At 40.7% G+C, this 16,205-nt stretch overlaps 1 protein-coding gene across 1 annotated transcript in view; it reads left to right on the top strand.

Annotated features, from left to right (window-relative positions):
- The window catches only part of COG2 (component of oligomeric golgi complex 2), a 206,207-nt gene that overhangs the window by 159,813 nt on the left and 30,189 nt on the right, over positions 1 to 16,205 (top strand). The window contains exon 15 of the mRNA XM_053711176.1: positions 5,379 to 5,521. Within this exon, the coding sequence (XP_053567151.1) occupies positions 5,379 to 5,521 (143 nt within the window). The remainder of the gene's footprint in view (positions 1 to 5,378; positions 5,522 to 16,205) is intronic.

The following is a 16,205-nucleotide window of genomic DNA, read 5'->3' as shown; positions in this document are numbered from 1 at the left end:
CGTAAACAGAAGTTATGAAGCAGCGGTCTAAAGACCGCTGCTCCATAACCTGTCCGCCTGCTCTGAGGCGGCGGACAGACATCGCCAGAAATCAACCCGATCGAATGCGATCGGGTTAATTGACACCCCCTGCTAGCGGCCGATAGGCTGTGAACTTGCAGGGGCGGCATTGCACCAGCAGTTCACAAGAACCGCTGGTGCAATGATAAATGCAGCGGACATGATCCGCAATCCTCAGACATCTGAGGAAGGGGATACGTTCTCCAAAACGTCACATTAAAGGCACCTGTAATTTAAAGTCCAGCGAGTGCAAGCCATATACACAGTATATGTATGTATGTATATGTTATGTATTCTATGAATAAATATGTAAGGTGCTAATAGCACTTCAAGCACACTGCCCAAAATGATTGCATGGTATTCCTATGACTATGAAGTGACATAATTGATATATCAATAGCCTACATCTGGTTTTGTTGTATACATTGATATTTGTTTCTACCGACACTAAGATTGTATTCTTTATTGAACCTTTATATGTTTTCTTTTTCCTCTACTCTTTATCCCATTATGTCGTTTTTGGGTCTCTGTCTCTCCCACCAATCTTTGCCCTTTCCTTTTTTTTTTTTTTTGTTGTTGTTGCTTTTACCCACTTCTGTCTTAACTCTTTGCCATTTATTTATTATTCTAGCTCACATCCATATAGTCTTTCTTTTTCTAACCAGTCTACATATTACACCACCCACATTCATCAAGCGTTATTCCTTTTGAGCCTCTCATCTCTTTCCTCAAAATCCTCTTTGTTTTACCCTTTTAAACCCCTGTTTGGCCCCAACTCACTTTCTTGCTTTACACATCCTAACTGCTCTTATTACTCATCTTACTCATCTTCCAACACTCCTTTTTGCCCACTCCTAACCTAATGGTACATTTAGCTACCCCCTCACAAACCCCAAACCTCTGACTCTCCCTTTCCAGTATCCCTTTAGACTGCCCCACAAGATCTTTTCTTTCATGTAATTGGCAAGAGTCCATGAGCTAGTGACGTATGGGATATACAATCCTACCAGGAGGGGCAAAGTTTACCAAACCTCAAAATGCCTATAAATACACCCCTCACCACACCCACAATTCAGTTTTACAAACTTTGCCTCCTATGGAGGTGGTGAAGTAAGTTTGTGCTAAGATTTCTACGTTGATATGCGCTTCTCAGCATTGTTGAAGCCCGATTCCTCTCAGAGTACAGTGAATGTCAGAGGGATGTGAAGGGAGTATCACTTATTTGAATATGATGATTTCCCTAACGGGGGTCTTTTTCATGGGTTCTCTGTTATCGGTCGTAGAGATTCATCTCCTACCTCCCTTTTCAGATCGACGATATACTATCAATTTACCATTACCTCTACTAATAACTGTTTTAGTACTGGTTTGGCTATCTGCTATATGTGGATGGGTGTCTTTTGGTAAGTATGTTTTTTATTACTTAAGACACCTCAGCTATGGTTTGGCACTTTATGCATTTATATAAAGTTCTAAATATATGTATTGTACTTATATTTGCCATGAGTCAGGTTCATGTATTTCCTTCAGCAGACTGTCAGTTTCATATTTGGGGAATTTAAACATTTTAAGAAATGTATTTCTTACCTGGGGTTTAGTCTTTTTTTTTCCAATTGACTACTTCTTGCTATTGCGGGTATTTGGCCCGCAGGTGCGTCAAATGCTAAACTTTATTGCTTCATTCTTGGCGCCAAAAAATTTTTGGCGCGAAAAAGACGTTTATGACGCAACTTCGTCATTTCCGGCGTCATACGTATGACGCCGAGACCTTTCACACGGCGGCGTCATTGGTGACGCGAGTGTGTCATTTCCGGTTATTTTTGGCGCCAAAAACCTTCATATTCCGATTCATCCAGAACACTATCAGTTTCTGAGATTCTCTTTTCTAGACAAGCATTACCAATTTGTTGCTCTTCCATTTGGCCTAGCAACAGCTCCAAGAATCTTTTCAAAATTTCTGGGTGCCCTACTATCTGTAATCAGAGAACATGGTATTGGAGGATCAATTTACCAAAATGTTTCTTGATTCCTCAGACAAGGGTCACCTTTTTAGGCTTCCAGATAGATTCAGTGTCCATGACTCTGTCTCTAACAGACAAGAGACGTTTGAAATTGGTCGCAGCATGCCGGCACCTTCAGTCTCAGTCATTCCCTTCAGTGGCTATGTGCATGGAAGTTTTAGGTCTCATGACTGCAGCTTCGGACGCGATCCCCTTTGCTCGTTTTCACATGAGACCTCTACAGCTTTGCATGCTGAATCAATGGTGTAGGGATTATACAAAGATATCACAATTAATATCCTAGAATCCCATTGTACGACACTCTCTGACATGGTGGATAGATCACCATTGTTTGGTTTAAGGGGCTTCTTTTGTTCGGCCAACCTGGACTGTGATCTCAACAGATGCAAGTTTTTCAGGTTGGGGAGCTGTTTGGGGATCTCTGACAGCACAAGGGGTTTGGAAATCTCAAGAGGCGAGATTACCAATAAATATTTTAGAACTCCGTGCAATTCTCAGGGCTCTTCAGTTTTGGCCTCTGCTAAAGAGAGAACCGTTCATTTGTTTTCAGACAGACAATATCACAACTGTGGCTTATGTCAATCATCAGGGTATCTCGGATACTTGCTTGGACAGAATCCAGCTCTTGTCTAATCTCTGCGGTGCATATTCCAGGTGTAGACAATTGGGAGGCGGATTATCTCAGCCACCAGACTATACTTCCAGGGGAGTGGTCTCTCCATCCAGATGTGTTTTCTCAGATTGTTCGTATGTGGGGTCTTCCAGAGATAGATCTCATGGCCTCTCATCTAAATAAGAAACTTCCCAGATACCTGTCCAGGTCCAGGGATGTTCAGGCGGAAGCAGTGGATGCACTGACACTTCCTTGGTGTTATCATCCTGCTTACATCTTCACGCCTCTAGTTCTCTTTCCAAGAGTGATCTCCAAAATCATCATGGAACAGTCTTTTGTGTTGCTGGTGGCTCCAGCATGGCCACACAGGTTTTGGTATGCGGATCTGGTTCGGATGTCCAGTTTGCCCGCCTTGGCCACTTCCGTTACGGCTGGACCTACTATTTCAAGGTCCGTTTTTCCATCAGGATCTCAAATCATTAAATTTGAAGGTATGGAAATTGAACGCTTAGTTCTAAGTCATAGAGGTTTCTCTGACTCAGTGATTAATACTATGTTACAAGCTCATAAATCTGTTTCTAGAAAGATTTATTATAGAGTTTGGAAGACTTACATTTCATGGTGTTCTTCTCATAAATTCTCCTGGCATTCTTTTAGAATTCCTAGAATTTTACAGTTCCTTCAGGATGGTTTGGATAAGGGTTTGTCTGCAAGTTCCTTGAAAGGTCAAATCTGTTTTATTTCACAGAAAAATTGCTATACTTCCTGATATTCACTGTTTTGTACAGGCTTTAGTTCGTATTAAGCCTGTCTTTAAATCAATGACAGGAGTCTTAATTTGGTTCTGAAGGCTTTACAGGCTCCTCCATTTGAGCCTATGCATTCTTTGGCCATTAAACTACTTTCTTGGAAAGTGTTGTTCCTTTTGGCTATCTCTTCTGCTAGAAGAGTTTCTGAGCTATCTGCTCTTTCTTGTGAGTCTCCTTTTCTGATTTTTCATCAGGATAAGGCAGTTTTGCAGACTTCTTTTAAATTTTTACCTAAGGTTGTGAATTCTAACAATATTAATAGAGAAATTGTTGTCCCTTCCTTGTGTCCTAATCCTAAGAATTCTTTGGAAAGATCCTTACATTCTTTGGATGTGGTAAGAGCTTTGAAATATTATGTGGAAGCTACTAAAGATTTCAGGAAGACTTCCAGTCTATTTGTTTTATTTTCTGGTCCTAGGAAAGGTCAGAAGACTTCTGCTATTTCCTTGGCTTTTTATTTGGAGTCGGGTCAGGCCCCGCCTCAGAGAATTACAGCTCATTCTACTAGATCAGTCTCCACTTTGTGGGCTTTTAAGAATGAAGCTTCAGTTGATCAGATTTGCAAAGCGGCGACTTGGTCCTCTTTACATACATTTACTAAATTCTACCGTTTTGATGTATTTGCTTCTTCGGAAGCAGTTTTTGGTAGAAAAGTTCTTCAGGCAGCTGTTTCAGTTTGATTCTTCTGCTTTTGTTTTAAGTTTTTTTCTTTCAAAAATGAAATAAACTTATTTTTTTGGGTTGTGGATTAATTTTTTCAGCAGAATATGGCTGTTTTTATTTTTATTCCCTCCCTCTCTAGTGACTCTTGAGTGGAAGACTCCACATCTTGGGTATTGATATCCCATATGTCACTAGCTCATGGACTCTTGCCAATTACATGAAAGAAAACATAATTTATGTAAGAACTTACCTGATAAATTCATTTCTTTCATATTGGCAAGAGTCCATGAGGCCCACCCTTTTTATGGTGGTTATGATTTTTTGTATAAAGCACAATTATTTCCAAATTTCCTTTGTTGATGCTTTCTACTCCTTTCTTTATCACCCCACTGCTTGGCTATTCGTTAAACTGAATTGTGGGTGTGGTGAGGGGTGTATTTATAGGCATTTTGAGGTTTGGGAAACTTTGCCCCTCCTGGTAGGATTGTATATCCCATATGTCACTATCTCATGGACTCTTGCCAATATGAAAGAAATGAAATTATCAGGTAAATTCTTACATAAATTATGTTTTTTTGATCTTACCCCTCCAAACCCGTGGTTTGGATCCACACTCGCATCTTCTCTCTTTTTTCCCATCCCTCTACCAAAAACTCTTTTGCAAATGTCCTTACCAAACTCTCTTTTTTGCCTATTTTAAAAACCCACTTTTGGCACTGCCCCTCTAAAAATGTATATGATTGTTCCCTTAGCTACCTGGCCCACTTTTTATTATTCCAAACATTTCTATGGCATTTTTCCTCAGCCCATTTTTTTTTTGTTTCTACTGTTATTCTACCTCTTTGTATTTCCATCTCTAGCTCCCATCACATCACCTCTTTCTTTACCGACCCTTTCTCTAGCAGCCCTTTCTCTTTCTTTACCGGCCCTATCTCTACTGGCCCTTTTTTCTTTCTTTACCGGCTCTTTCTCTTTGTTTCATCTATCTCATCTTTTATTCCCCTATCCCAAATCAGACATTTACTCTTTCCAAGACCTCAAATAACTGTCATTCGTTTCCTTCTGACGTGACCCAGCTCACTCACTCTCCCCATACCTCCCTCCCTCCTTTTTTTTTCTTTTTAAAATATATATATTCTTTTAGCACATGCTTCTGTCCCCATCTCTGTTTTAGTCACTTAAAAATTGAAATATATATTTTCAACTTTCTAGGGGCATTTGAGGATGTTCATACTGTTTTGTCTGCTCCACTTTCAACCTTAAATAAAAAGATTATTCTTGACCTTAGTGAATCTTCCTTTGCTTATTTGAAGAGTGCTTTGGAAGTCCCAAGACTTTACAGAAGGACAAACAAGGTTAGTTTTTGATGCAAGCAGCAAATTAAAAATGGAGGACATCATTCCTACATTACTGGCACTGCACATTTAGTCATGACGCATCTAAACCCTAATATAAAAATAAAAATGAAAGTGATCACAAACAGTGAAATAGTCAAAGTGAAAATGAAATAAGTCCAAACAACATGAATAAAAATAACAATGCACTGTAGCAAGAAAGAAATTTCCAAATATCCAAAGTTTGGAAGAAAGAAAATCAGGAACAGCTGTAGCCATTTGCAACAATGTCTCTGATGTAGCAGTGTGTACCTCAAACGTATGAAAATAAATACAGTGCAATGCTGTAATGACCAATAAAAATAAACTTCAGCAAAGTTAGTACTCATAGTATAGAGCTACTATAGCTCTAAGACAATAACCCAAATCGGAAAATCTCTGGTAAAAACTAGAGCTCTTCCAGACTTGAAAACACTTATTAAAATTGCTAAAAACAATATTATCTGCTTAAACGTCCCTTAGGGTGCCACTTATATTAACCACAGTCTCTAATTTAGGAGTAAGGCCTACTGTTCAAACTCCAGTTTAAGAGTCACTTTGTAAGCGCGGGTCAGTGGATTTGGTTTATGCAACCCTTCCCTTTGACCAGCAGAAGGTTACACTTTAATATATACATTTCTCCTTAAAGGGACAGTAAACCCAACATTTATTTTTCATTATTCAGATAGAGAATACATTTTTAAGCAACATTCCAATTTAATTCTATTATCTAATGTGCTTAATTATTAAGATATCCTTTGATGAAGAAATAGCAATGCACATGGGATAATCAATCACACGAGGCATCTATGTGCAGCAACTACTGAGATTATTTAGGTATGCTTTTCAGCAAAGGATATGAATAGAATGACGCAAATTAGATTATAGATGTCAATTAAAAAGTTGTTTAACCCCTTAATGACCGGACCATTTTTCAATTTTCTTACCCTTAATGACAATGGCTATTTTTACATTTCTGCAGTGTTTGTGTTTAGCTGTAATTTCCCTCTTACTCATTTACTGTACCCACACATATTATATACCGTTTTTCTCGCCATTAAATGGACTTTCTAAGGATACCATTATTTTCATCATATCTTATAATTTCCTATAAAAAAAATATAAAATATGAGGAAAAAATTGAAAAAAACACACTTTTTCTAACTTTGACCCCCAAAATCTGTTACACATCTACAATCACCAAAAAACACCTATGCTAAATAGTTTCTAAATTTTGTCCTGAGTTTAGAAATACCCAATGTTTACATGTTCTTTACTTTTTTTGCAAGTTATAGGGCCATAAATACAAGTAGCACTTTGCTATTTCCAAACAACTTTTTTTCAAAATTAGCGCTAGTTACATTGGAACCCTGATATCTGTCAGGAATACCTGAATATCCCTTGACATGTATATATTTTTTTTTAGAAGACAACCCAAAGTATTGATCTAGGCCCATTTTGGTATATTTCATGCCACCATTTCACCGCCAAATGTCATCAAATAAAAAAAAAAGTTCACTTTTTCACAAATTTTGTCACAAACTTTAGGTTTCCCACTGAAATTATTTACAAACAGCTTCTGCAATTAAGGCACAAATGGTTGTAAATGCTTCTTTGGGATCCCCTTTGTTCAGAAATAGCAGACTTATATGGCTTTGGGGTTGCTTTTTGGTAAGTAGAAGGCCGCTAAATGCTGCTGCGCACCACACGTAAATTATGCCCAGCAGTTAAGGGGTTAAATTAGGTAGCTTGTAGGGAGCTTGCAGGGTTAATTTTAGCTTTAGGGTAGAGATCAGCCTCCCACCTGACACATCCCACCCCCTGATCCCTCCCAAACAGTTCTCTTCCCTCCCCCACCCCACAATTGTCCCCGCCATCTTAAGTACTGGCAGAAAGTCTGCCAGTACTAAATAAAAGGAGTTTTTCTTTTTTTTAATAAAAAAAAATAAAATGTTTTAGCTGTGATGGACTCCTGCCTTAGCCCCAACCTCCATGATCCCCCCCCCCCCCAGCTCTCTAACCCTCTCCCCTACCTAATTGCCGCCATCTTGGGTACTGGCAGCTGTCTGCCAGTACCCAATTTGCCCCCCAAAAAAGTGTTTTTTTGATCTTTTATTGCCATTTTAAATGTTTTCTGTAGTGTAGCAGCCCCCCACAATACCCCAACCCCCTCCCCCTCCCAGATCCTTATATATTTATTTTTTCCCCCCTCTTCCCTCCTCATTGGTGTCAGTGTGGGTAGCTAATCGCGCACGCGCATGCGCGCACCCGCACGCTCCCGGCACCCGGCGTGCACATTGCACTTACAGGAGCCGGATGCCGGGTAGCGATGGGCCGCCCACCCGCCTCCCTGTTGCGCTCCCACCCACCAACGAACCGGCACCATCGCTACCGGTGCAGAGAGGGCCACAGAGTGGCTCTCTCTGCATCGGAGTCTTCTGAAAGGGTATTGCAGGATGCCTCCATATGGAGGCATCACTGCAATACCCTGAGAGCTGCTGGAAGCGATTGCGATCGCTTCCAGCACTCTCTTAGACAACTGACGTACCAGGTACGTCTATTGTCATTAACTGTAAGTTAATGCATGACGTACCTGGTACGTCAGTTGTCATTAAGGGGTTAAAATGGCATTCTCCTAAATCATGAAATTTGGGTTTCTTGTCCCTTTAATGATGATTTATCGATAGAACACAGCATACCAGGGTTTAAATTAAATCATGATGCCAATTCTGAAGCTACCAGAAACCTACCAGTTACAGTTTTAGACAAATTCAAATCATTAGTACAATTACAATTCAACAGGAATACACCTTACATTGATACCTTTGTATAGTGTGAAAGTAACCCTTTCATTTCCAAAACAAAATTAAAACTTGGAAATGACTTAGTCATAAATTTGAGCTGAGACATTATGGGTATACAGGGCATGTGTGTATAAGGTGTAATATAAATGCATTATGCCATAAAAATGTTCAGGACAGATTGTTTTCTAAGTGTATTCATTGTAAAAAAAAAATTGTATTTTGGAGTGTTTTTGGTTTAGAAACCAGATTAACAGAACCGGATATTAATATCCTGCATTGAAACATAGCTCCGTCTTTTCCCAGTTATGATATTTTCATAAACGCAATTGGCGCATTGCAATACAGATTTTCCTAAATGCGATCGGTATTGTAATTAAGATAAGTATAGAAACTATACCTAAAGGAACAATTTCCTTTAAAAGGTAACTGTAAGCACATCAAGGTGAAACTAATTTTACAATACACTGCTCCTTTTAGTACTAAAAATGGCATGAGTTTGTTTGGTCTATGCACAAAAGCAATATTCTTTGTAAAAAGTCTTGAAATAGTGTTGAAATAAAACGTAAGAGGCCAATTTTGTGGCTTCTGAAGTCCTGTATGAGCAGTCATAATTAGTTCACCATCATTAATGTAATTTGTGCTTGAGTGCAAGGATTGACCATGGGCTTTTAATATGAGTGTGAGTTTCCATTTTTCCCTTGTCAAGTATAGGGAGGGTTAGTTATTGTGAATTTGTGCAAGCAAGGTTGTGATATTTTTATTAATTGTCAACAATAAGTAAAGTTAAAGGGGCACTCGAGTCAAAATAAACTTTTATGATTCAGATAGAGCAGCAGTTTTAAGACACTTTCCAATTTACTTCCACTATCAAATTTCCCCCAGTCTTTTTATGTTCACACTTTCTGGGGAACAATATCCTACTGAGCATGTGCACAAGGACACAGGGTATACGTATACTAGTCTGTGATTGGCTGATTTCTGTCGCATGATACAGGGGGCCGGGAAATGGGAGAAAAAATCTACTGCTACTACTATTTGAAATTCAGAGTAAGTTCTATTGCATTGTCTTTTTCTTATGCGCTTGTTAATGATATACTTCTACTGCTTTGAGTGGTCCTTTTCAAGTGCATTTTTTCACTGTACGCCAAGTAACATTATATATCAGGCATGGGTAAACATTCATTATTCAGCATTCAAACACTTTGAGAATGCCTGGAATAAGCCTAAGGCTATCCTACAAACTAATTAAGTTATTCTTTTTGGAAATATTGGACAGACTTGCTGGTCCTATGGTTCTTATCTGAAATCAAATTTTAGTATAATATAGTAAATTTACAGATAACACCTAGTCTAAATCTGTTCCATTCCTATAGTACCCAGAAATTCACTATGGTGTGTAGGAATAAAAATGTATAGTACAAATATTTATTATATTGAATAAACCTAAAAGCTCAATAGTAAAAGTCTCTAATAAGCAGGGCCGTCTTTAATATTGACTGGACCCTGGGCAAAAAATTTCTTGGACCCCCCCACGCAATTTCGCTCTCCACCCCAACATCCCAAAAAACAACTACATTAATTTTTTTTTTTTAATTATTAGCCCAGCGGTGGATCATCCACTGCTGGGCTAATAATTTAAAAAAAATAAAAATAAATTGCAATATGTGAAACTGGACCTAAGCAGTACTAATAAGTAAATAAATATATAAATTCCTCCACTGGATTCATTTAATATTCTTTTGAATGTGATTCTGGTGTGAGGTTAGCTGGTTAAAGAGATTTAGGGCAGCCAACAGGAGCAAAGCAAGGTAAAGACTGAGGAGGAAGCATGGAGGTGCAGAAAAATATAAGTTTACTGACTGGAACAGCAGAACTACTATGGGAAACTGTAAAATCTGAGACAGAGAGAAAATAAAAACTATAAATATAAACCTTACATTAATGTGTGAAGTATCAGCATGACACTATACATCAGCCACAGCAGCACATGTCGCTTCTTTGCTAGGAACAAGTTCCCTCTCACCCTTCACTAGACAATGCTGCATGGGGAGGGGCGTGTGTGCACTCACTTATTCTTCCCACTGACACCTTTCTACAAAGCACTGTTCCCCTAGCAAACTTCAGTTAGTTGATCTTAGGGCCACAGCAGAAAGAGCAGGGCTAAGGGGACCAGTAGACTGGATGCTGTCTGTCCAAGGCTGCATGGATACAGTGTGAGATGAGTCACACAGCCTCAAGACTGAAGAAAGCAGTGTATGCAGCTGTACAGATGCTCAAATCCTCACGTGCTTACCACTCCAGCTTTCTGCTGCATGCGCCTACAGTCAGCCCTACCCAGAAACAATCCCCACAACCAGAGCAGTTACCTGGTAACAGTGGTAACCCCAGTAGGACCTTTTCTGATGCAGTGGAAATGGCTGGATGCTGAGTTAGGGCTTTGCATTCAGTGCTGCACAGTGCACATCAAAAAAAGCACATGGCAATAGCTTGGCATGTCACATGACACCGGCACGATCTGGCACAGTTTAAAAAAAAATAATATATATAAGCAGAGTACTTTTGTATTAATTCAGTATTAATACTGAATGTGTGTGTTCCCCATGTCACATCAGCAGTCTGGTATGAACCATATAAAAAAAAAAAAAAAAAAAAAAAAATTTTTTTTTTTTTTTTTAAGGACTCTTGGGCCCCTCAACAGAGACTGGGCCCTGGGCAGCTGCCCCTTTAGCCCTGTGTTAAAGACGGTCCTGCTAATAAGTTAGAACATTTGGCTATTGTACTGCTTTCTTTAATCAGCTATTTGTTTAACTTCTGTAAGGGTGTTCCTGCATCTGCTTTGAATACAATGAACTCTTAGCAGCTGCTTCCGTGTGTACATTGTCTTGTTAAGCTATTTCTCTATGTATTGATTTTAGGAATTTACTATATAATTCAACTGGAAATATTGCTTGTGTTTTTAAAAGATATGTTCTGTTGTATATTATGTCTTTCTCTTGTTAAGTGTATCCAGTCCACGGATCATCCATTACTTGTGGGATATTCTCCTTCCCAACAGGAAGTTGCAAGAGGATCACCCACAGCAGAGCTGCTATATAGCTCCTCCCCTAACTGCCATATCCAGTCATTCTCTTGCAAGCCTCAACCAAGATGGAGGTCGTGAGAGGAGTGTGGTGTTTTATACTTAGTTTATTTCTTCAATCAAAAGTTTGTTATTTTTAAATGGTACCGGAGTGTGCTGTTTATCTCAGGCAGTATTTAGAAGAAGAATCTGCCTGCATTTTCTATAATCTTAGCAGAAGTAACTAAGATCCATGGCTGTTCTCACATATTCTGAGGAGTGAGGTAACTTCAGAGAGGGAATGGTGTGTAGGTTTTCCTGCAATAAGGTATGTGCAGTTAATATTTTTCTAGGGATGGAATTTGCTAGAAAATGCTGCTTATACCGGATTAATGTAAGTAAAGCCTTAAATGCAGTGATAGCTACTGGTATCAGGCTTATTAATAGAGATGCATACTCTTATAAAAATGTAATATAAAACGTTTGCTGGCATGTTAATCGTTTTTATATATGTTTGGTGACAAAACTTATTGGGGCCTAGTTTTTTTACACATGGCTGGTTTGATTTCTGCCTAGAGACAGTTTCCTGAAGCTTTCCACTGTTGCAATATGAGTGGGAAGGGCCTATTTTAGTGTTTTTCTGTGCAGCTAAAAATACTGACAGAGACATTCAGCTTCCCTCTGTATGATACAGGACATCTCTGAAGGGCTCAAAAGGCTTCAAAGTCGTGTTTGAGGAGGGTAACAATCACAGTAGACTGTGGCAGTTGTTGTGACTGTGTTTAAAAAACGTTTTTGTCATTTATTATTCAGTTTTTTTTATTAAGGGGTTAATCATCCATTTGCAAGTGGGTGCAATGCTCTGCTGACTTGTTACATACACTGTAAAAATTTTGTTAGTGTAACTGCCTTTTTTCACTGTTATTTCAAATTTTGTCAAAATGTGTTTCTCTTAAAGGCACAGTAACGTTTTTTATATTGCTTGTTAACTTGCTTTAAAGTGTTTTCCAAGCTTGCTAGTCTCATTGCTAGTCTGTACAAACATGTCTGAAACAGGATACTTGTTCATTATGTTTAAAAGCCATGGTGGAGCCCCATAGGAGAATGTGTACTAAATGTATTGATTTCACCTTAAACAGTAAAGATCAGTCTTTATCTATAAAAGAATTGTCACCAGAGGGGTCTGTCGAGGGGGAAGTTATGCCAACTAACTCTCCCCACGTGTCGGACCCTTCGCCTCCCGCTCAAGGGACGCACGCTAATATGGCGCCAAGTACATCAGGGACGCCCATAGCGATTACTTTGCAGGACATGGCTGCAATCATGAATAATACCCTGTCAGAGGTATTATCCAGATTGCCTGAATTGAGAGGCAAGCGCGATAGCTCTGGGGTTAGATGAGATACAGAGCGCGTAGATGCTGTAAGAGCCATGTCTGATACTGCGTCACAATATGCAGACCCTGAGGACGGAGAGCTTCAGTCTGTGGGTGACGTCTCTGATTCGGGGAGACCTGATTCAGAGATTTTAAATTTAAGCTTGAGAACCTCCGTGTATTGCTTGGGGAGGTATTAGCTGCTCTGAATGACTGTGACACAATTGCAGTGCCAGAGAAATTGTGTAGGCTGGATAAATACTATGCAGTGCCGGTGAGTACTGATGTTTTTCCAATACCTAAAAGGCTTACAGAAATTATTAGTAAGGAGTGGGATAGGCCCGGTGTGCCTTTTTCCCCACCTCCTATATTTAGAAAAATGTTTCCAATAGATGCCACTACACGGGACTTATGGCAGACTGTCCCTAAGGTGGAGGGAGCAGTTTCTACTTTAGCAAAGCGTACCACTATCCCGGTTGAGGACAGTTGTGCTTTTTCATATCCAATGGATAAAAAATTAGAGGGTTACCTTAAGAAAATGTTTATTCAACAAGGTTTTATTTTACAGCCCCTTGCATGCATTGCGCCTGTCACTGCTGCGGCGGCATTCTGGTTTGAGGCCCTGGAAGAGGCCATCCATACAGCTCCATTGACTGAAATTGTTGACAAGCTTAGAACTCTTAAGCTAGCTAACTCATTTGTTTCTGATGCCATTGTTCATTTGACTAAACTAACGGCTAAGAATTCCGGATTCGCCATCCAGGCGCGTAGGGCGCTATGGCTCAAATCCTGGTCAGCTGATGTGACTTCAAAGTCTAAATTACTCAATATTCCTTTCAAGGGGCAGACCTTATTCGGGCCTGGTTTGAAAGAAATTATTGCTGACATTACTGGAGGTAAGGGTCATACCCTTCCTCAGGACAGGACCAAATCAAAGGCCAAACAGTCTAATTTTCGTGCCTTTTGAAATTCCAAGGCAGGTGCAGCATCAACTTCCTCTGCTTCAAGACAAGAGGGAACTTTTGCTCAATCTAAGCAGGCCTGGAAACCTAACCAGTCCTGGAACAAAGGCAAGCAGGCCAGAAAGCCTGCTGCTGCCTCTAAGACAGCATGAAGGAACGGCCCCCTATCCGGCGACGGATCTTGTAGGGAGCAGACTTTTTCTCTTCGCCCAGGCGTGGGCAAGAGATGTTCAGGATCCCTGGGCATTGGAGATCATATCTCAGGGATATCTTCTGGACTTCAAAGCTTCCCCTCCACAAGGGAGATTTCATCTTTCAAGGTTATCTGCAAATCAGATAAAGAAAGAGGCATTCCTAAGCTGTGTGCAAGACCTCCTAGTAATGGGAGTGATCCATCCAGTTCAGCGGACGGAACAAGGACAGGGTTTTTATTCAAATCTGTTTGTGGTTCCCAAAAAAGAGGGAACCTTCAGACCAATTTTGGATCTAAAGATCTTAAACAAATTCCTCAGAGTTCCATCTTTCAAAATGGAAACTATTCGGACCATCCTACCCATGATCCAAGAGGGTCAGTACATGACCACAGTGGACTTAAAGGATGCCTACCTTCACAAACCGATTCACAAAGATCATCATTGGTTCCTAAGGTTTGCCTTTCTAGACAGGCATTACCAATTTGTAGCTCTTCCCTTCGGGTTGGCTACAGCCCCGAGAATCTTTACGAAGGTTCTGGGCTCACTTCTGGCGGTTCTAAGACCGCGAGGCATAGCGGTGGCTCCGTATCTAGACGACATCCTGATACAGGCGTCAAGCTTTCAAATTGCCAAGTCTCATACAGAGATAGTTCTGGCATTTCTGAGATCGCACGGGTGGAAAGTGAACGAGGAAAAGAGTTCTCTATCCCCACTCACAAGAGTCTCCTTCTTAGGGACTCTTATAGATTCTGTAGAGATGAAAATTTACCTGACGGAGTCCAGGTTATCAAACCTTCTAAATGCTTGCCGTATTCTTCATTCCATTCCGCGCCCTTCGGTGGCTCAGTGTATGGAGGTGATCGGCTTAATGGTAGCGGCAATGGACATAGTGCCATTTGCGCGCCTACATCTCAGACCGCTGCAATTATGCATGCTAAGTCAGTGAAATGGGGATTACACAGATTAGTCCCCTCTTCTAAATCTGGATCAAGAGACCAGAGATTCTCTTCTCTGGTGGTTGTCTCGGGTCCACCTGTCCGAGGGTAGGACCTTTCGCAGGCCAGATTGGACAATTGTAACAACAGATGCAAGCCTTCTAGGTTGGGGTGCAGTCTGGAACTCCCTGAAGGCACAGGGATCGTGGACTCAGGAGGAGAAACTCCTTCCGATAAATATTCTGGAGTTAAGAGCAATATTCAATGCTCTTCTGGCTTGGCCTCAGTTAGCAACACTGAGGTTCATCAGATTTCAGTCGGACAATATCACGACTGTGGCTTACATCAACCATCAAGGGGGCACCAGGAGTTCCCTAGCGATGTTAGAACCAGGAGTTTCCTAGCTGGGCAGAGACTCACTCTTGCCACCTGTCAGCAATCCATATCCCAGGCGTGGAGAACTGGGAGGCGGATTTTCTAAGTCGTCAGACTTTTCACCCGGGGGAGTGGGAATTCCATCCGGAGGTGTTTGCTCAGTTGATTCATCGTTAGGGCAAACCAGAGTTGGATCTCATGGCGTCTCGCCAGAACGCCAAGCTTCCTTGTTACGGATCCAGGTCCAGGGACCCAGAAGCGACGCTGATAGATGCTCTAGCAGCGCCTTGGTTCTTCAACCTGGCTTAGGTGTTTCCACCGTTTCCTCTGCTCCCTCGACTGATTGCCAAAATCAAACAGGAGAGAGCATCTGTGATTCTAATAGTGCCTGCGTGGCCATGCAGGACCTGGTATGCAGACCTAGTGGACATGTCATCCTTTCCACCATGGACTCTGCCTCTAAGACAGGACCTTCTAATACAAGGTCCTTTCAATCATCCAAATCTAATTTCTCTGAGACTGACTGCATGGAGATTGAACGCTTGATTCTATCAAAGCGTGGCTTCTCCGAGTCAGTCATTGATACCTTAATACAGGCACGAAAGCCTGTTACCAGGAAAATCTATCACAAGATATGGCGTACATGTCTTTACTGGTGTGAATCCAAGAATTACTCATGGAGTAAGGTTAGGATTCCTAGGATATTGTCCTTTCTCCAAGAGGGTTTGGACAAAGGATTATCAGCTAGTTCCTTAAAGGGACAGATTTCTGCTCTGTCTATTCTTTTGCACAAGCGTCTGGCAGAAGCTCCAGACGTCCAGGCATTTTGTCAGGCTTTGGTTAGAATTAAGCCTGTGTTTAATCCTGTTGCTCCCCCATGGAGCTTAAACTTGGTTCTTAAAGTTCTTCAAGGAGTTCCGTTTGAACCCCTTCATTCCATTGATATTAAGCTTTTATCTTGGA

The sequence above is a fragment of the Bombina bombina genome, chromosome 4 (assembly GCF_027579735.1).
Source record: "Bombina bombina isolate aBomBom1 chromosome 4, aBomBom1.pri, whole genome shotgun sequence".
Classification (NCBI taxonomy): domain Eukaryota; kingdom Metazoa; phylum Chordata; class Amphibia; order Anura; family Bombinatoridae; genus Bombina; species Bombina bombina.
The sequence above is the reverse complement of the archived record's forward strand: the minus strand, read 5'-3'. Positions and strand labels throughout refer to the sequence as shown.